Consider the following 22,217-nt stretch of genomic DNA (forward strand, 5'->3'; position numbering starts at 1 on the left):
ATTCCTGAGCATAGACCAGCTGCAGCTGGGCCTTTGGATTTTTGAAAAATATGTGCACCAAATGGTTTATGAACAATTATCTAAGAACTTCTTGTTTGTACAAGTGACTAAGTGCCTCCATTTTCTAATCTCTGTAATGGGGATAATGATGAAACCATGTTTGTAAAATCCTTTTGAACTCTGCAGATGAAAGGCCTCATGTGAGTATAAAGTATTGTTATTAATATAATAGAATCTCTAATTTAAAGGAATAGGCTATTTAGAGCTCCTTGTAAATTCACTAATCTTTAAGCTTAATTAATCTAATAGCCTTTGGAGGTTGAGCTGATGCAGTTCATGTAGGAATGTGCGTTGTTTGGTTGTTCTCATTCTCTTTCCATTTTTTCCCCAGTCCTAAGTAGGTATAAGACTTTGTTTTTTTAAATTTAATTTTTACTCCAGGACATACTCAGTGATAGACTGGTATCTAGGGATCCTTTCTTTTTTCTCTCTCCATTTCCCAGTGAGATAACGCAATCCTTTCTAAAAGGGCCCCGTTCATTTATATATCTTTATATCTATATCTATATCTATATCTATATCTATATCTATATCTTGGCTGCTGTTATTGGTGGATTAATGGAAAAATTTAACTCATTAAGTTGATGTTAGGAAATACTAGGAAATCTAAATTAAAGAAATAAACACTTTGTGTGCTAGGCTTTTATGTTATTGCACTTTTCAGTTGTCTTCAGCATTTTAACAAATTCTTTAAATCAGGGTTAGAAGCTCAAATATGAAAGGGATCTGACTGCAGAGCTGTGGGGTATATTTTCTCTGAGACATGCTGGAAAAGGGATTTTTTATCAAATACATTTATGGGTCATAGGTGAGCTCAGATCCACACAGATGCTTTCTTATTAGCATTTTTACATTGCTTTTCAGGGGCAACTGTGGCTTCATGAGATGTCTTTATTCAACATAATTGTGAAGCATCTCTGGTCTTCTGAGTCAGAATCAATCATTTTGTCTTTTGTCATTCATGGTGTTTGGTTAATTCTTGTTTTCACTTTTCCCACAGTTAGACTTGCGTTGATATTTCATTCCGCCCATGTTCCTCGTCCCACTAGATGAACACACTGTGCCTTATATTTGTATCCTCCAGGGCTTAATGCCTTTTATTTAGTTATTCATGACTCCTTCATCAGCCAGCCAACCAATGTTTATTTAGCACCAATTACGTTAGGCCCTTCAGGTACAAAGGGGAAAGAACCCCAACGTAATTTTTGATGTGTCCACAGCGTAGTGGATGAGTAAGACAGGTACGAAAACAAATACTTAGACCATACGACTTGATAAGTGGTATCTGGTGAAACTAGTAATGGTAACACTTCATATAGAGCTTACTATGTACCAATACTACTCTATATTAACATGATTGCTTTCCATAAGAACCCGATGAAATAGAACTCTTATTGCAATAGGACAGGCTTTGAGAGGTCAAGTCCAAAGTTACCACGTGTGGCAATTGCATGAATGTACATAAAGCTGTGGGTGCACAGAGCAGGGCATGATTACTTTTGACCTCCTTTTAGGTATTAGGTGTTAATAAGTTATTTGTTGAAAAAATGAATGAGGGAGATAATTAGTTATTGGTAATTTTGTTTCTAGCAACCAAAAAGAATCATGGTAGAGAAAATGCAAAGATCTGAAAACTCATGGCCTAAGTTATGAATTACTCAGTTTTAATAATGAGACCCCAAAATTCAAAGACAAGTTTTATGCCTTTAAATCTAGAAATGTATCGAATTTACTATTTTGAAATTTGTGTGTGCTATTTCTTAGCATTTTGGAGGAAGGAATTGCTCTCCTATTGTAGAGCTGTGACTACACATTCACCTCCAATCACCTGGCTGTAGGTAAACAGCTGGAAGTTTAGGTATTTAGTATTCTTCACAGGCCTTTTGTTCAATCGCTTCTCAAAAAATACTCTATTCCTATAGAAGCTGCCAAAGTAGGGGATACATTTTAATCCAAGATGTTTTAAAAATAGATATTATACAATTTTAGTAGGTACCCCAAGGGAAGATAAATAGACACCAAGCTCCGTGAAGCCTGAAGTGCCTTGCATAGCATTTGATACTGTAGTAGCTGTTGAATAAATATTTGTTAAATAATTTATATTTAATAGCTTCACTCCAGTGATCAGCATAAATTTTAATGTTTAATGCACACTATTCAAGAACTTGATTTTCAGTCTTGGGACTAGTAGAATTTTCCCTTTTATGTATTTTTTTTAAACTTATGTTCTCATTTGGTGTTGAAACAGGAAAATACAAATAAGCTGTGTAAGAGTAGGTAGAATATTTTGTATGTTACAAAGAGCATAGAACCCAAATTTTTTTTAAAAAAATTCTTCTTACTTATGATATTTTTAAGGACATTTTCTTTAACCATCAAAAAATCCATTGGGTTAATAGAGGAGGCCTGTTCATTTTCTTCATGTAGGACACATGCTGATCCTTTTGTTTTCATGTTATTGGAAAGTTTTCTTTTCCTTTAGAGATCCAAATAACCCTCTCTTTACTATGGTCATAGTATGTTTTACTTGCATCTATTTTGGTATTTGTAGTTTATCGAAATTATTTGCAGGGCCTGCTTTTCCTTCTAATTCACAAGGGAGAGAAAGGAAGAAGAAAACTGAGGCTTATTGAATCATCTACTACGTGCTTTATACTCCTTTTTTCTTAGTTAAAAAACTTAAATTAAAAAATTAAAATTAAAGCTTTATTGACATATAACTGACAAAAAAAATAGTAAGATATTTAAAGTATCCATCGTGGTGATTTGGCTTTATGCTTCTTTCATTCATTAAAGAAATATTCATTTGTACAAGGCCAAGCATAGGCCTAGGCAGCAGGATAACTGCCTTCCAGTTGCCTGTAGCTGAGACCAGTAGATGTCTACAGTTGGCACGATTAATTCGATGAAAAAGGAAATATGAGGTGTCATAGGAGCACAGCATGGGATCATCACCCTGATGTGTGGGATCAGGGATGACCTTGCAGAGAGCCCATCGTGACGCTTAAAGGTGGAATAGGTAACCCATGCAAAGAGGAATGTAGGGAGACCGTGAGGGGAAAGTGTTCTAGACAGAAGGAAGAGCAAGTAAAAAGATCTGGGAGGGGCTTCCCTGGTGGCGCAGTGGTTGGGAGTCCGCCTGACGATGCGGGGGACACGGGTTCGTGCCTCGGTCCGGGAAGATCCCACATGCCGCGGAGCGGCTGGGCCCGTGAGCCACGGCCGCTGAGCCTGCGCGTCCGGAGCCTGTGCTCCGCAAGGGGAGAGGCCACAACAGTGAGAGGCCCGCGTACCGGGGGGAGGGAGGGAGACATAAGAAGGAAGAGAAATGGGAACATATGTATACGTATAACTGATTCACTTTGTTATAAAGCAGAAACTAACACACCATTGTAAAGCAATTATACTCCAATAAAGATGTAAAAAAAAAAAAAAGGATCTGGGAGGAGGGGTAGGAAGAGAAGGAAGGGAGATTGTCACTCAGGTTAAATGCTTTACATAACCCCTCTCATCCCCTAGCAGATAAGAGTTATTATCCTTTTTTGTTTCAACGTTTCACGCCAATAATATTTAAATGTTTATTCTAACTTATTACCACCTAAGGAATGAGGTGCTGGTCATACCAAAAGCAATAATCAAGGCTAAAAAGGGAAAAGTCAAGCTAAGATAATTTAAACTTTAGATGCTAATCAGAAAGATGCCTAGAGCTCGGTATGACTAGTACTCAGTCCCTGGGGTGATAACAAACAAAGCAGAGCCGTTTGTTTGCGCTTCCTGACACCATGGCAGCTAATTCACCTGCCAGCCTCCATTGATTTTGTCTTAACTCTGTCTCCTTTGTGAAATAAACCAGCTTTTTAAATGTTGGATTTCACCAAAATTCCTGGAAATCAGCTTATTTATTTTGGTTCCACCTTTAGCTTGGTGTATATTCTCTTCCTCTCTAAATCAAGGACCTATTTTGCATCAGCCCTTCCGTATGTGCTGCAGGGGAGGGTGGCCCAGCAGTGATGACATCCGAGGCTGCAGCTCAACCCCAGGAAGGGACCCCCGGCATGACCCGTGAGAGGAAGGGAATGTGGAAGGTAGCAGTGTTTTAGTTTGCTAGGGCTTCCACAACAAAGGACCACGGACTGGCTGACACACAGAAACTTATTTCCTCACAATTCTGGAGGCCTGAAGTCCCAGAACAAGGTGTCGGCAGCTGGGATTCTTCTGAGGCCTCTCTTGCTGGCTCGTTGATGGTGTCTTCTCCCTGTCTTCACATCATCTTCCCTCGGTAACTGTGTCCAAATTTCCTTTTCTTAGGAGGACACCAGTCACGTTGGATTAGCCAATGATCAGGCCCCCCCAATGATGTCATTTTAACTTACTTTTTTAAAGACCCTATATCTCCAAAGATAGTCATATACTGAGGTACTGGGGGTTAGGACTTCAGCAGATGAATTTTGTGGGGACTCAGTTCAGCTCATAACAGCATGGAATTCATTTCCTGTCCTATTTCTTTACTGGGAATATTTCTAGGAACTCTCCAGTGTTCAGTCCACTTGGAGGGACAAACATTTCAAGAGGAGAGGAAGGAAAAGCAATTGATCTTCTGTTCTACCCCAGAAATGTCTTCCAACCTACGAAAGCTTCTTCTTCCATCTTTCCCTTAATTTTTATTATTTATTTGTTTTTACATATGATACATGTATTTATTGTACCTACTAGGTGTGTTCTCTTTGGGAAGTACGAAGCTCTTTGAGAACACAGGTGGTTCATTTTTTTTGTTTTCCCACAAATACTGGGACCTTTTGAGCAGGAAGGTCTATACTTTACTAACATCTAGAACCAGCAGCTAACACAGTGTCTAAGATGTAGTCAATACATATGAAATACATAAATGAACACATTTTTAAGGAGGGGCCAGGACATGAACAAATAGAAATTTTTCATTTTCAGTCACAAAGCAACAACAGACATAAAAATGATACAGACAACAAGTGCTGCGGTCATTCAAAGAAGGCATAGAATAGATAGTGCTATGGTCATTCAAAGAAGGCATAGAATAGATACAACAAAGATCTCCTCTATGGCACAGGGAACTATACTCAATATTTCATAATAACTTGTATCCCTTCATTTTTAAAATGCACTAGGAAACTTCGCCGGCTATAACTGTGGAGACTGCAAGTTTGGCTGGACTGGCCCCAACTGCGAGCAGAAGAAACCCCCGGTTGTCCGGCAGAATATCCACTCCTTGACCCCTCAGGAGCGTGAGCAATTCTTGAGCTCCTTAGACCTCGCAAAGAACACGCCGCATCCCGACTACGTGATCACCACGCAACACTGGCTAGGCCTGCTCGGGACCAACGGGACCCAGCCACAGATCGCCAACTGCAGCATTTATGACTTCTTTGTGTGGCTCCATTATTATTCCGTCAGAGATACATTATTAGGTGAGTCTTTTTTTCCCCTGAGTTTAAGGTATTTTATTATAGGTTTGGGATTGGGGGGTGGGTGGGTGGGTGGGAAATACTTTCAGGCACTTTCTTGTCACTTAATTGACAAGAGAAAAACCTCTCAAGGAATCAAAGAGGAATTAGGTTTATGAAAGTCATTGAATTATCAGATGCTGCCCAGTGTTAGAATGCAGTGGTTTCTCCCTGGACGTTGGCTGCGGACATCTGAAAATGTTCTCTCCTATAGTTTGTGTTTTTGGTTCAGGGTCTAAACTCTTCTCTCCGAAGCTATTCATCCTCAAAGGCAAGATTTGGTGAAGTGGAGACAAATTCCTTTTGATTCCAGAAGAAAACATTTCTAAATCTGACCATGGAAGCCTTCTCTGACCTGTTCTAAAAGCACGTGAAGCTTCTTTGTGCAGAATTAGAGTATCGGTATTGGAAGTGTGTATCGCACTAAACTCACATGTATTAGTCGTGAGACTTTCAGGTCGTCACTCGTGGTGCCCATGCACTGCTGTAATTCCCAGGGTTTTTGGACTTGAATTGTCAAGGAAAAGGATGAGCTGAGCCACAGCAATGTAGCTTGGCTTAGCCCTTTGAACCACAGTTAGGCTGGATGCTTGAGAAAATGGCACTCTGCTCTTCCAGATACTAAAAACTGGGGCCTGGGATGGGAACTGTCTGTTAGGAACGTCATTAATCTCGTACATCAAACTTTATCCTCTGTTATTTTCAGTCACGGGAAAGCCATGGCCACCAGTTAGCTCCAGGAGGGCTGGAGTCCAGTCCAGATTCTGCTCCGTGCTGTCCTGAACTTTGGCTCTATTTGCAATTATCCCCACTTCTGGGGCTTCTCTTTGGGGTCAGGGTGAATGAAGATACAGAGCTCACTTTGAATAGCAAGATTCTCATGTGAAATCATCTTTCCTTGTGTTTATCGCTCACTCTCCCTCGCTTGATGCCCCCTCATCATTTTGTCTTGAGAACTTTTAAACTCTGTTTTGCATTAAAACATTTACAAAGGGCTGCGTAGCCAACATCAGTGACAGCAGTTTTTTCCCCTCAGTGTCTTTTAAAAACTTGCGTCATAGGTAAGCGTCTTTCTTTATCGGTAGATACGGAGGCTCCTCTGGCTATAAACCTTTATTGTTTTCCTGTCATCACTCTGAGGAATTTTTGCTTTATGAGAGGGTAGTCTCTCGAGAGGAAAAGAAAACTATAGTTTCTGGTTGCATCTAGGAGTTAAATTTATATTCATTTCTGTTCATCTCTCTGAGGTTATCATGGGTGCTTTGAAAAAGGACTAAAGTTAGCTAAAGTTTCTACATAACCATCAAAAGCTGTTATGAGAGGGAAAAGAAGGGTGGAACAGGCAGCAAGGAGGTCATTAAATCTCCCAAAGCTTTTCACTAAAATTGGCAGTTCCAGAGGCCAGCCAAATTGGTTGGAATGTATTTTTCTCTCTTCTGGGCTCAGCAACCATGCTTGTCAGCTAATAGCTGTAACTGATTGACGGCTGAGGCAGAATCCGTGGAAGTGCCTTTTGGTTACATAAATGCTGAATTTGGACTCAGTGCAGTTGAAGTCGCTTTATTTTCATTAACCCCTCCCTATAAATACATGCTTTTGTGAGGAATAGGTTAGAAAATGTCTTTTAGAAATATATTTCATTTAGGTCTCGATCTCTTTGGGGGGGGGGATACTCATTGTATCTTCACGAAACATTGCTTCAAAATTAAATTTATAACAGGAGCTCTTAAGATGACCTGAATTTCTCTGGATCTCTGCTGTCAATCAAACTTTCGAGAGATGAAGGAGAACTTATCCTAAAACTGCTAGTTGCTGCTGAGATTGTTTTGTTGTTGTTGCTTTCCGAGAGATAAATGACAAAAACGCTTGTTTTCTCTTATGGCTACCAAAGGGGAAAGGGGGGGATAAATTAGGAATTTGGGATTAACAGATACACACTACTATATATAAAATAGATAAAGGGCTCCCCTGGTGGTGCAGTGGTTAAGAATCCGCCTGCCGATGCAGGGGACACAGGATTGAGCCCTGGTCCGGGAAGATCCCACATGCCACGGAGCCGCTAAGCCCGTGCGCCACAACTACTGAGGCCCACACGCCTGGAGCCAGTGCCCTGCAACAAGAGAAGCCACTGCAATGAAGCCACTGCAAAGCTCACGTACTGCAACGAAGAGTAGCCCCTGCTCGCTGCAACTAGAGAAAGCCTGCGCGCAGCAACGAAGACCCAATGCAGCCAAAAATAAATAAATAAATTTATTTTAAAAAATAGATAAAGAACAAGGGCCTACTGTATAACACAGGCAGCTTTATTCAGTATCCTGGAATAAACCATAATGGAAAAGAATCTGAAAAAGAATATATATATATATATATATGTATATATATATTTTTATATATATATATACGTATATATATAAACTGAATCACTTTGCTGTACACCTGAAACATTATAAATCAATAAAAAAATAATTAATTAATTTAAAAAAGTTGTTTTCCAACTAAAACTTCACGAACTTATTGGCTCTGCAGCACCTCCCAGGTAACATTTAACATTAAAAAAAAATCTATTCTGTGACCTCTAACATGTTTCCCAATTGTTTTAGGACCAGGGCGCCCATACAAGGCCATAGATTTCTCACACCAAGGCCCCGCCTTTGTGACCTGGCACCGCTACCATTTGTTGTGGCTGGAAAGAGATCTCCAGGTTGGTCCAAACATCAGTTTCTTTTAATTTTGTTATGTATTTGGTCAAGACCCATATCAGTCTTTGCTTTATACATTTTCTTGTTGTATCTGATGACATGAATTAAATGACTGGTCATGCCCTTTGCTTTTAGCGCCTCACCGGCAATGAGTCCTTTGCTTTGCCCTACTGGAACTTTGCCACCGGGAGGAACGAGTGTGACGTGTGTACAGACCAGCTGCTTGGGGCTGCAAGACAAGATGATCCGACTCTGATTAGTCAGAACTCCAGATTCTCCAGCTGGGAAATTGTCTGTGATAGGTAATCGCATGTGTACCTGCAGCAGAAATCCAGAGATTGTATTTTCTTATGTCTGAGAGATGGAGAAAAACTTTACAATTCTGTTTCTAATGCATGTTGGATTCTGTTTACATGTTTCTGAACAGTATTTTCCTGAGGGAGGTGGGATTTTAAAAATCCCTGAGCCCTTTAATAAAAAGAAAATAGAGGTATGGAAATCACACTTGTGAATTGAGTATGCTTGGCCATCACTTTGAGGTCAACTGTCTTAAAATGAGAAGTATTTCCTGTATTCAGCCAACATGTCTTAAGCACTGATCATATTCTAAGCAGTTTAATAGTGCTGGGAATACAAGGATGAATAAAATATAGCTTCCCTTTGGAATATCATTTTATACTTACAAAGGTAGAAGGCTGGTAAACAAATTACAATATAACGTGAGAAGCATTTTAATAGGTGTATGTCCAAAGCCAAGAAGAGAATCAGTGAAAGTCTTTAAGAGGTGGAGACACGAGTATCCTGAGACTTCGAGGAGGCACAGATCTCTCAACCAGAGGCAGGGGAGGGTGGTGTGTCCTAGACGGAGGGAACATCATGTATGAAGTTAGAAAAGTCCCTAGAAGCAGTCTGATATGGCTGGGCCATAGGGTGCTGGGGAGTTGAGGGGAACAGGAAATGGGGTGGTGAGATGAATCTCTAAAGTACTAAAATCGGGTCATGTGCATCTGGTGTAGAAACTTTTTTCTACCGTAAGTGACACCAACAAATGTTTGTTATTTGAAAAAAAAGAAAGTACCAAAGAACACACAAGCAGCACATACCCCACAAAGAATTCTGTCCTCAGGGATTCCTTGAATTTGTTTCTCTTTCCTGGCACACATCTCAGGAAAAGATTCCCCAAGAAGCTCTTCTGTCTTCCTATATTCATTTGTTTCCTCCACGATCCTCCTGTTTTAAACTCCACTATACTAGTGCCCTTGTCCTTTGTCTTTCGACCGCTCCATGGCACAGAGCTTTGTTGTCCACGGCCCAGGCTGGGCGTGCGCGTGTTTTCGGGGGGTCTAGGTCTAGCTCACTGTGATCCCATTTTCTCCATCCTAAGCTTTTCCTACAGCCCTCCAGGCAGTGCTCATAGGGATGTAGTAAGTGCTTTGTACATGACTTAATGTCATTCCATAAGGGCAGCATTTCTCATAGTGCCTTGGGCTATTAATAGGTGGTATGTGAAAAGAGATTCCTCTGATCAAATAAATTTAGAGAATGCTGAGTTAAAAGGGTTTTAAAAATCTTAGAATGTCTCAGAGCCTTTCATAAGTAACCGTGTTCTTATTTTTCAAGAGGGGCTTAAACTTATCTGACCCTGACCACCCTTATTTCACAGACCATCTCACTGGAACACACTGGGGAAAGGCTGCTTTGGAGGCTATTTTTTGTCTAGTTTTTAGATACTGGCATCTTTCATCCTCATGTGAGCTGATTCTGTTCTCACACACCCAGTATGATCCCCTCACCCATTAAAATGCACACAGAAACATCTTTAAAATTTGATCTCTACCAAATGGAATACTGTTCTGATGGTGGAATTCCAGGCCCCAACAGGCATGTAGGATATAATCTTATGGGCGCGGGACCTTCCCAGCATCCCGCGTTTACCAATTAACCATCCCTTCTGCCTTAGAACACTTTCCAATACAGCGTTTCTCCTAATACTTCTCCATATAGTTTCATGTGTTTTCACTCTGACCACCTTCATTTGCCTTCAGTTTGCCTGAAATGCTTTCCTAGCTTTACTTCTGCCCAAACTGGCTTAGCTCAATATTAATACAGTCTAGCCTGGTCTCTCCTCAGTTACTCAAGATTCAGATGCACATAATGGGAGTCACCGTCTTGCCTAGTAAACCTACTGTCTTTCCAACGGAATGGTAATTTTTCTTCATTATTTATGTGTTGATTCATATTTCATGCATCTATGTTTTTGAAAATCCTTAATCCATAATTGCTTTTGGAAGCAGTACTTTTACCACATATTTTTGACCCTTGTAAGGTAACTGTAGTAAAATTTTACCACGACTATAACCTTGATTGGTTTGCTGGGCTCAGAGTTATGATACTATCCATATTATTTCTAATCTCCTTACACATCTTAGCTTGGATGACTACAACCGCCGGGTCACCCTGTGTAATGGAACCTATGAAGGTTTGTTGAGAAGAAATCAAGTGGGAAGAAACAGTGAGAAACTGCCAACTTTAAAAGACATACAAGATTGCCTGTCTCTCAAGAAGTTTGACAATCCTCCTTTCTTCCAGAACTCTACGTCTAGCTTCCGGTTGGTGCCCTGAGCTCTGCGACCCTGGCGTGTTCCAATACTTTTAGATTTTCACGCCTGTGGTTGTAATGAACTGGAAGGAAATCCAGGTGTTGGGAGACATCAAAGCTCAGGAATAGGGAAGCACTTGGTAAAAGAGGGTAACAAGGCGTCAGTGTCAAGGCAGTCATCATCCACCTGCTATCATTAATAGCGTAGTTTGAATATCTTCTAACTCAGCCATTCAAAACCACCTTTTGTATTTCTAATTTCTGTACACATATAAGTACAGTCTTCAGAACCAAGGCACCTCACTAAATAGAGTAGTTTTGAAATATTTGCTCATGATTTTTCTTTTCTCCCTTAAAAAAATGTCAACCATAGACCTTAATATTGGAGTCTGAGATCTCAGAGGAGTATTACAGATTAAATGCAACTCAGATTACAGCACAGCAATGACGTTACAATACTTGAAATTTAAAGGCCAACTAATAATTTTCTCCCTCTACAAAGACAGTAAACATGATGAGAAATATGTATGGCTATAAATAAGATTTTAAACAAACATCTTTGAAGCTCCGAAAAAGAATGGCAGATAGACTCACGGTCTTCTCCCAAACTGAATTCTCTCTCTCAACCGTGTGTAAATTATACAACTGGTGTGTTCTTTGGGGCCAGGGGCAGGGTAGGCTGAACTTACTGCAGAGGTTGTGCCAAGTGTAGCAGAGCCCAGAGTCTGTGCTGGTGTTGGACACATCCCTCAGGATAGTGTCAAAGGTGAGGTGAAGGGTGACCTTTACCTTGAAAAGGAGCATGAGTTTTTCATTGTGATACAAGTGCAGTCGACGCAGATTGCATTCCCTATAGATTTTAGTTAAGCGAGTGGTTTTCAAAATGTGGTGCCCAGACCATCATAATTGACATCACCTGGGAGTTAGGTAGAAAGAACCACAGATTGTTAGGACCCAGCCTGTACCTACTGAATCAGAAACTCTGAAAGTGGGACATGAAATATGTATTTTTATTTTCCAGTGATTCTGATGTATGCTTAAATTTGGGGATCACTGAGTTAGGGTATGGACAATTAAAATGTCCTGAAAATGAGGAGGGGAAAAAAGAGAATGATAAGGGGAATTTGGGGATATGTTTAGAATGCTGAATGTATTACAGTCAAACAGCAGATCTATTTAGTGGAGAAATAGGAATATAAGATTATATGTGAATTCAAAAAAAAAAATTTATTGATCTCAGACCATGTGCTGGGCATGGTACTGAGACCTGGAAATACAAATTTGGAGAAACCGCAGTCTCTGTCCTCTAGGAGTTCATATCTGGCATGGGAGACAGATATGACGGTAAATAATTGTCATACAGTACACAAAAGATATAGACTCCAACCGAGTAGGTGTGGAATTAGCATGGATTAGGAGTTCCCTTCTCTTTAGAAGATCTCATTAACGGTTGTCGCTAACTCTTAGCTGTTTAGCGACAACAGAGCTTCCCATTTCCCGACACAATCTCAAAATAGAAGATTATTATCTAGGCTGGAAACAATACAAAGGGACCTTTATCAGTGCATGACTCTTGTCGCTGACATACTGATTTCTCTCAGGAATGCTCTGGAAGGATTTGGTAAAGCAGACGGGACCCTGGACTCTCAAGTGATGAACCTTCATAATTTGGTTCATTCCTTCCTGAACGGGACGAATGCTTTGCCACATTCTGCTGCCAATGATCCTGTTTTTGTGGTATGTTCAAAGACTCGGAAGAGATGAAAACTTTTCTAGATAATGTGTTGGATTTATGTGCTTTACAACAAGATTAAGGTTCGGCGTGTGTTTTATTCTCTGGGTGAGCGGGATGTATGCATATGTAAGTTAATTTAAATCTACAGCATAGGGGTGGTTAGATAGCATTTGAAGTTCCCTCATCAGAAACCTGTACTTTAGAGATGGTTAGCTTTGGAATGACCCTAGATGGGAGCTTACAGTCCAGAGGTGGATTCATAAATTAGCAAAATAATATTATAAATTATACCATAATTTAGCATAACATATTGTACATTAGCATAATGATGAGTGATTTTTCATTGGTGGGATGAGTGGTGTTGAAGGTAAGTGATGGGCTGGAAGTACTGGGCAGGTACTGTGACCCTTGCATGATGCCCAGGTACCTGAGGTCCAAAGCTCTGTTTGGTGTTTGGTCCTGGCTTCCCTGACTTCACAAAGGATTCTGGCTTAAAATGAGCTGCTTTTGCCATCAGAATATCAGAAATGTGGACTATTGGTCCCAACTTCTAACAAGGTGGGGGCTTGTCTGTGAGTCCTCCATTGCCATCTTTGTTCTTCTGTAGGATGGTCCTTGTTCCCTGGCTCTAACTTGATATCTCACATCACTTTTCAGGCTATCATTTCAGCCATCAGATTATGCCAAGCATTTTGATGTCTACCTTCTCTGCTATCTATCTATACATCTATTGACACCATATGTCTCTAAATAAGTTTTTATTAAAACACACGTTTTAAACTATAAAATTTGTACATACAACTCATATTCATAAGAAAATATGTCACTCCTACCCAGTACTCCAAAATATTGAGTAGAACAGCAGAATCCTCTGATGAATTGAGGATTAATCCCAGACCTTTCACTCCTACCAAAGGTAATGCTAGTAATTTTTTTTTTAAAACATCTTTATTGGGGTATAATTGCTTTACAATGGTGTGTTAGTTTCTACTTTATAACAAAGTGAATCAGCTACACATATACATATATCCCCATATCTCCTCCGTCTTGCGTCTCCCTCCCACCCTCCCTATCCCACCCCTCCAGGCGGTCACAAAGCACCGAGCTGATCTCCCTGTGCTATGCGGCTGCTTCCCACTAGCTATCTGTTTTACGTTTGGTAGTGTATATATGTCCATGCCATTCTCTCACTTCGTCGCAGCTTACCCTTCCCCCTCCCCATGTCCTCAAGTCCATTCTCTATGTCTGCATCTTTATTCCTGTCCTGCCCCTAGGTTCTTCAGAACCACTTTTTTTTTTTTTTTTTTAGATTCCATATATAAGTGTTAGCATACAGTATTTGTTCTTCTCTTTCTGACTTACTTCACTCTGTATGACAGACTCTAGGTCCATCCGCCTCGTTACAAATAACTCAATTTCGTTTCTTTTCATGGCTGAGTAATATTCCGTTGTATATATGTGCCACATCTTCTTTATCCATTCATCTGTCAATGGACACTTAGGTTGCTTCCATGTCCTGGCTATTGTAAATAGTGCTGCAATGAACATTGTGGTACATGCCTCTTTTTGAATTATGGTTTTCTCTGGGTATATGCCCAGTAGTGGGATTGCTGGGTCGTATGGTAGTTCTATTTTTAGTTTTCTAAGGAACCTCCATACTGTTCTCCATAGTGGCTGTATCAATTTACATCCCCACCAACAGTGCAAGAGGGTTCCCTTTTCTCCACACCCTCTCCAGCATTTATTGTTTGCAGATTTTTTGGTGATGGCCATTCTGACTGGTGTGAGGTGATACCTCATTGTAGTTTTGATTTGCATTTCTGTAGTTGCTAGTAATTTGATTTTCAATCCTAAATCTCAAGGATTGCCAAATCTTATGTCCTTATTTTGAGGAAACCCACTAAGTGTGCAGGGCTTGACAACATTTTTCTGTCAATGGCCAGATAGCATGTGTTTTAGGCTTTGCAGGCCAGATGATCTCTGTTGTAGCTATGCAACCCTGCCACTGTAACATGAAAGCAGCCATAGACAATACATGAACAAGTGAGTGTATTACCCAAAGACTGGGTTCAGTCTCTTGGCAGACATTGAGCCAAAAGACACAACCAAGCCAAAGACTGATCCGAAGAGGGAAGGATTTATTGCTTGCAGCAAGTAAGGAGAACACTGGGGATATTTCCCAAAGCAGTGTCTCTGGGAACAGCAAAATTGGGGAAACTTTAAGCTAAGGGTACATGAATATTCATGAAGGGGCTTGTGCAGAGGAGTCAGCATAGAACTGGGGCAAAGGTCGACAGAGTCCAAGCTTTAGTTGATTGAAGTCACAAGTCCGAAAAGGTTAACATCATCATCTCCTGGGTTCCACTGATCAGGTGGTTGAGCGCTAGAGGGGGGTTTAGATTCTTCAGAACAGCTCGATAAAGTGCTTCAGGCCATCTTTACCATCGAAAGGGAACTGAGAGTTTTTACAACTAATCTGTTGTCTTTGCTATAGTTACTTCTCTTGCCTGATAACAGTTTGTTCTTTTGTTTCCTTAAAATTGTTATTCCTGAGGCCTGTTCAAGGGCAAGCACTGAGGACAGGCTTACATCACAAAACGGCTTAGGCTTAAAATGGCCCCTCTTATGTCGAAAAGCTGTATCTGGTTCTTTTCCACCAGGCATCCCCCTCCCCTATCTGCCTACAAGTGTGGTGTTCTAATAAAACTTTATTTACAAGAACAGGCTGCGAGCCCTATTTACCCAGCAGGCTTTAGTTTGCCAATCCCAGCTTGAAGGGATCAGTGTCTTCTCTGCCGTACAGATGTCTCTTTAGTCATCTTTCTCTTCCTGCTCTAGTTATGACTTTATGGACGAGGAATTCCGTGACTTACATGTAGTTCAAAGACACTAGATGTTTAATCGTCCTTGTCTTCATTACTTTTAATACCTTTAATATTTAAAATTTTGTTTTCTTTGGTATTAGTTATGTATATATAAATAGACAAAAAGCCACAGCCCTTCTTTGAAGGCACAGAAGGAGTAATGTTTTGGCACCAGTTCCAGAACTCACAGTTACTTAGGCTGTTTACAAAGAGTTTCATGTTGAGACCAATTCAGCTTCAACAGTATTGAAAGCCAGGTTAAAGCACTTAAGTTAACAGAGCTATAGCTTCCGGAATTTCAAATTCATGAGTCAATTTATGCAAAAACATTGCATATAACATTTGTTAAATTTATTTTTCTGAAATCTCTTCAAGCAAGAGAAGTACAAAGTTGTATGTGATCGCAATGCTGAATATAAGAAGGTATAATGCTAAAATGCGGGAAGAACTCTGAACTGATCTCTGAAATTCTAATTTTAAGGTAATTGAAGGAAGTGCACACATTTATCATGGAAAATAAAATTAGGTCACAGGAATGCTAAGTAGTTCTGTTTTCAATATTAAATGTAGGTTTAACCTAGAAAAGAAAAAAAAGAGGGAAACCAATAGACTAAAAAGTTAAATAGTTAACTGCCACAAAAGAAACTATGTTAGAGACTAGTAACTTTCTTCCCAATTCCTAAAGATAATATTCTTAAAGTGTATTTGGATATTGTCCTCTTAGAAAGTTACATTTGGCAAGTTGTAATTCTTTCAATTCCACAGTAGCTAGGAGACTCATCGGTTGCATGGCTAGTACTCACTGAATAGCTCATGTGTCTGTTCCTCACCTTATATGCTGATATTCTAAATGGAATTAAGACATACAAGCAGCCTTATTACCATTTGTATTTCTTTCTTTTTTTATTGAGCTATAGTCAATTTATTTACATATAATATTTGTATATTATATATGTAACTGAATCACTTCACATCTGAAACTAACACAATATTGTATGTATATGTATATATATTCTTTTTCAGATTCTTTTCTGTTATAGTTCTTATAGGTTATTAGATTATTTCAAGATGTCGAATATAGTTCCCTGTGGTATACAGTAAAACTTTGTTGTTTATTTGTATTTCTTAACAATGACAATCATTTGGATAAGAAAGGAATTTAAGAACATAAAGCAAGAAAAGAGAAAATGAGTTTCTAAAAACAAAGATCTAATGGATAACACTAAGTTAAGCCTGTAAGACCTTATCGGACTCTACCTTTCTAGGCTGCAATAAAATTACAAAAATTAATAGGTCACAGTAGCAAATATAGAATACTTCTGAGTTAGTATGAGTTTAGTTGAAATTTTACAAAAGAAGTATATAGGACATTGCTTTCCTCCCATCAAGAGCAAAGCACTTAAAGATGGGTCTATTATATTTATCTTTCTTAAAAAGTCATAGAGTAATATCTTGAGTAATTAAAATAACATTGTTTTATGTCAATTTTAAATGTATTAATGGTTTAATGATTCATAATTGCAGAAATATTGGCAAAAAAGTTTTTAGATGTCCATAATTTCATTTCAATATTTCTGCTTATTTTGTTTCATATTCTTATATGTTTCTACAGTTGCCAATATAATGCACACATTTTTAGGTTGTTACATAGTTTCCTAAATTTTTTAATTAAAAAAATTTATAACATCATAAGAGGTTCAAATGTAAAAGGCACAAAATGAAATCCCTGTATCAACACCATGTCCCAGCTATCCATTCCCATTTTTCCCTATTCTTCCAGATATATTTTATAGATATACAAGCACATATATTTATGTATAATACTTCTCTTTTTTATACAAATGGCAGCATATACTATAGACATTTTTGTGACTTTGTTTTACTCTTTATTTTGTTTGTTTTTTTACCTATTCTAAACACTTTTTTTTTTTAAAGGCCGCATGGTATCCTGTAGCATGAATTTTTCCTGAAACTGGTCTCCTACTGATGGATGTTTAGGTGGTTTCTAATCTTTTGCTTTACAAACAATACAGCAATAAATGAACACGTAAGATAAGTCAAGAGGATAGAATCGCGGGCTCAGAAGTTAAATAAATGCATTTGAAATTTTGATAGATGTTGCCAAATTGCCCGCTGGGAGGTTGAATGACTTTTTTCTCCGACCAGCTATGTAGCAGAGGGACAATTCCCTGACTCTTTCTCATTAATATGGTATGTTATTACACTTTTTCATCTTTGCCAATGTGATAAGTGAAAATGTTTCAGTGAATTTAATTTTCATTTCTTTTCTTCTAAGTGAAGTTCAGCATCTTTTCACATATTTAAAGAACCATTTGCATTTCCTTCTCTGTGATCTGTCTGTTCATGTAGGATAATGACTTCTGGGAAGAGCAAAAAAAACTAAAGGTTCTTAAGAGAATTAGTTAAATGATTTATTCTCTATGTAAGTTAGTAACAAATACAACATCCTCTTTTTTTTTTTTTTTTTTTTTTTTTGCGGTACGCAGGCCTCTCACTGTTGTGGCCTCTCCCGTTGCGGAGCACAGGCTCCGGACATGCAGGCTCAGCGGCCATGGCTCACGGGCTCAGCCGCTCCACGGCATGTGGGATTCTCCCGGACCGGGGCACGAAGCCGCGTCCCCTGCATCGGCAGGCGGACTCTCAACCACTGGGCCACCAGGGAAGCCCCATCCTCTTTTGATATTTTATTTTTCTTGGAAAACTAATACTCTGTTCATATGAAGATGTATTTTCTAGATTTCACTAGCTTAAGGGAAGCTAATGTGATCATTGATACAATATCCAATCTCCGGAACAGTGGTTAGGTTCTTTAGTGGTTAGTACTTAGTTGATGTGCAATAAATTATTGAGCATCTATTAATGTGTCCCTACACTAGATGCCATGTAAACATAATCCTTTAAGTTCACAAACTGTGTCTGCTAAACAACTCTCCTCGTTTTGAATATGGGGAAAATAAAGTTCAGAGAGGCTAAGAGGTGAGTACAACATCAGATGAACTAGTAAGTGGCTGAGCAGAGATTATAAGAAAAGTTTTCTCCTCAAAAATTTCCCCACGTGGAGTCTTCCGGCTACAATTTTGCCTTTTGTCAGTTTAGACAATTCTAATTTGATCACTTCACAGTTGCTTTCATTATAGCTGAGGACACATTGTCCTGTTAGATCATGTTGATAGGAATTAACGCTAATTGGTGAGGCAGGTCTGAATAATTTCCCTTGACTTTTGAAAAGATAGGGCATTGGTTTTGTCCTGAGTAAGGATTCATGACTTTAAAATTTACTTATTTAATATATGTATTTTTAAATAACTGAGATAGACAGCCACTGATTCCTAAGTAGCATAGCATCGTGGTGAATTTTACAAGAGCTGAGGTGCCAGAAAGGGTGGCTGGCCACCTGTTTGGGCAGGAGCTCCCAGGGTGGCAGCGTTTCTATAGGCTCAGTCTGGGTGGTTTTATTTTATTTCATTTTATTTTTAATAATTGAAAAGCTCTAATAATATTTAATTAGGTACAAGAAATACTCTTGACTGAAGTGTGTACCACATTCTATTGTGATATACTCTTATTTACTCTTTTTTTTTTATTGAGGTATAGTTGATGTACAATATTATATAAGTTACAGGTGTACAATATAGTGATTCACAATTTTTAAAGGTTATATTTCGCTTATAGTTATTTTAAAACATTAGCTATATTCCCTGTGCTGTACAATATATCCTTGTGGCTGATTTTATACACAATAATTTGTAGGGATAGTTTGATTTTTAACTTGCACATGCTAAATGGCTAAATGGAGCTGAAGGGGTTCTTTTCAACTCTAGACTTTATAAGGATAAACACATACTGTACTGAGAAGAACTAAACCTGTAACTAAGAGATGAACTATATACACTTCATTATTGATGAATTAAGTAGTATAACAGCAAACCATAATTTATATACAAATCTAAGATGGTTCTAGCATTCATATGAGTTCCTCTCTCCTAGAGCTTTGGTGGTCCCTTAGTCTTGAATGGCCTGGGAGTATCTCAGTTCTTCTCTAGAACCTCTTCTAACATCACCCTGGTCCTCTCTTTTCAACCTGTATTGTCTGCCTATGATGTATGCAGTTCAGCATACATCGCATCTTTTAAATGGACATACTAATAGTAGAACTCTCCTGTGTTCTCTGTTTGCACTTGTTCAAAATTTAATGCTTAAACTACAAGCTTTCTTCCTCAAGGGTATAGCAACTGAGTTCCTAATGCTCTTGATATTCTTATATGCATGCTATCATATCTTATATACAGTGTATACTGTATAATTTTATGTATACATATGTATATTTTGTATCCAATGCTACTATACAAATCTTTTGTGCAGAAAGGGTGCTTTCCCTATGTAACTCCTCCAAAATGCCTGAAAAATACCTTCTATTCTGTCTGCTCAGGATGCAGTGAGAGAGTGGGTAGAAAAGGATAGGGAGAGAAAATTATAGCAAAATGGGGCTGAGCACTGCCCAGGAGACTCTTATTATTCAAATGCCCATTTTCTCTGGTTGTTTCTTCTGTCTCACTGAATGTGCTGTCTATGGACTACTCACGTCCCTGGGGGAGAGCTTAGTCAGCTAAACAGAAGTTGGCTGTTGTGTAACTATTTCATGCCTATTACATATGGCTTATTTAGGTATGTAAAACCAACATCTTGACTATACACTGCTTCAAATCCTTGACAGAACAAGGCAAGAATAAATAAATATTATTGACACCATAAAATAACAAGCATGGTTAACTATGCTTTTTAGGAGTTACCATTAGGAATTCTCTCATTTAGAAATTCGGACCCAACATTTTACTTGTGACTTCTAACTTAAGTTTTAAATTAGAGCTTCTCATATGGAACTGTGTGTCTATCATGTGACTTCTAAATGCTCAGATATGAATTCTTAGAGGACCAGAGCATCATCATGTTACCACAATAAGATCCACCCTGATTATGAATGACATCTTCTGGATAGTAATACATGAACTCAAGTGGTGAAAACCACAGTGAGTTGGTCTTTGGTAAAGTACAGATGTGTTTTCAGTCAGCCTCAGGTTTCGATAGTAATCTTCCCCCAGGCACAAATACGCTTCTCTTGTCATCACGAGATTCCATGCCGCCGGAATCTGAATTTGCAGCCATTTAAATGAAGGTTAAGTTTGGTAGTAACTTTATCCTCCAATGATCTTGAGAAAGGTATGCATGCTTTCCCTGTACTTTATTAAGTTTCTTTACGCCTGTAAGCACAACATTTGTTATCAGTTGCTTTCTTCTGCAAGGGTTACATTTAAAAATTTACCTTGAAAGCCCATGTAATCACATTTTCTTCAATACTGCCTCACAAGTTGAAATTTAGTGGGTTTTTTTTTTCTTCCTGTACCTATCCACACTTTGTTGGAACAAGATAGAATAAGTTTTATACCGAAATTTGTAACCTCATTTCTGAAGCACTCAATTATTAATGCCAAAATATAACTATGAATCTCTATAGCAGATATAAGTCAACGACAGTTTACTTTTACTTTGTTCTGTTTTTATTTATCATCGTCAAATGACATTTGGCATTTACAGAGATATTAACTTAGCTTATTTTCAACCTGTGTCCAACAAACATACCATTAGTTTCTCAAGAGCAATTCAGGGTATTTCGTTGAGGAACAATGTTCACAACTTCATCAAAAATACCTAGTCTCCAGGTTGCAGTGCTTCTCTTTCTAGCCTCTGGATACATTGTTGCTCACAGCATTTTGTCTGTTGCCCTTTTTGCATCTTTTTGGCACACACTGGCCTTTTTTTTTTTTTTTTTTTTTTTACTACATTCTATAAATTTGGTACTCTGTGTGTAGTTCCTACTAGAGCTTTTATTGTATAATGTTTAACAACCCTTCTGAGACCTATAATCTCTCCTTCTTACTCTTCCCCTGCTATCTCTCCAAATTATGAATTGTTTTAGAGTGTTGTCCCCTCCTTAATTATTTACACTTCGTGCTGGGTTAATTCTAGTGCTTTCACCCAGTTATTTACCTCTTACAGCATTAAATCTGCATCTTTCTATGCCCTGAGAGTCTCTTATTTCTTTCCGTAAATCACAATTTGATCTCTCACTTGAACTCAGACAGTATCTAAAAGTTCAAGAGATGCTGTATGGCCTTCCTTGGAAAATACATTCTGGTACACCCCTTTTTCTGTGTATCACTTAGCATTTGGTTCAGCTGCTTAAAACAGAAAACCAAAATTACAGAAGCCTAAACAAAAAAGAGGTTTATTTTTCTCTTTGTGTAAAAGACCTCTAGTGGCGGGCGGTCCAGGGCTGGTATAGTAGCTCCATAGTCATCATGAACACCTTCTGTCTTTCTGTTTTACTATCCTTGGTGAGTGGCTTCTTTTCTTAACTTTGCTTGCTAGCTGCTATGATGGCTGCTGCAGCTTTAGCCATCACATCCATGTACCAGGAAGCAGCAAGGAGAGATGGAAAAGGAAAAGGGGACACTTTAAAGCGAGACAACCACCTTTAACGAGATGTCTTAGAAGTCCTATCCAATGACTTGCAGTTAAATCTCGTGGATAACTTGACACATTGTTTCACCCCAAACACAAAGGAAGTTAGTGTGGAAGAAACAGAGAAAGGCAATTGGGTAAAAGCAACCCACCTGCTTGCTACACTTAGACCCTGTACATCTATTGCTTGGTCTCCACGCTTGAGGCAAGACTTCCGTTTGAGGCTGGCAGGCTCCCGAGGCT

General features: G+C 38.9%; 1 protein-coding gene across 2 annotated transcripts in view; it reads left to right on the forward strand.

Annotated features, from left to right (window-relative positions):
- Window positions 1-22,217, forward strand: part of DCT (dopachrome tautomerase) — a 31,600-nt gene that overhangs the window by 3,624 nt on the left and 5,759 nt on the right. For both annotated transcript variants that reach the window (XM_007456377.1, XM_007456376.1), the window contains exons 2-6: window positions 5,202-5,501; window positions 8,138-8,238; window positions 8,372-8,538; window positions 10,666-10,845; window positions 12,437-12,572. In XM_007456377.1, the coding sequence (XP_007456439.1) occupies window positions 5,202-5,501; window positions 8,138-8,238; window positions 8,372-8,538; window positions 10,666-10,845; window positions 12,437-12,572 (884 nt within the window). The remainder of the gene's footprint in view (window positions 1-5,201; window positions 5,502-8,137; window positions 8,239-8,371; window positions 8,539-10,665; window positions 10,846-12,436; window positions 12,573-22,217) is intronic.

Source organism: Lipotes vexillifer, unplaced genomic scaffold, assembly GCF_000442215.2.
Source record: "Lipotes vexillifer unplaced genomic scaffold, Lipotes_vexillifer_v1.1 scaffold154, whole genome shotgun sequence".
Lineage (NCBI taxonomy): Eukaryota > Metazoa > Chordata > Mammalia > Artiodactyla > Lipotidae > Lipotes > Lipotes vexillifer.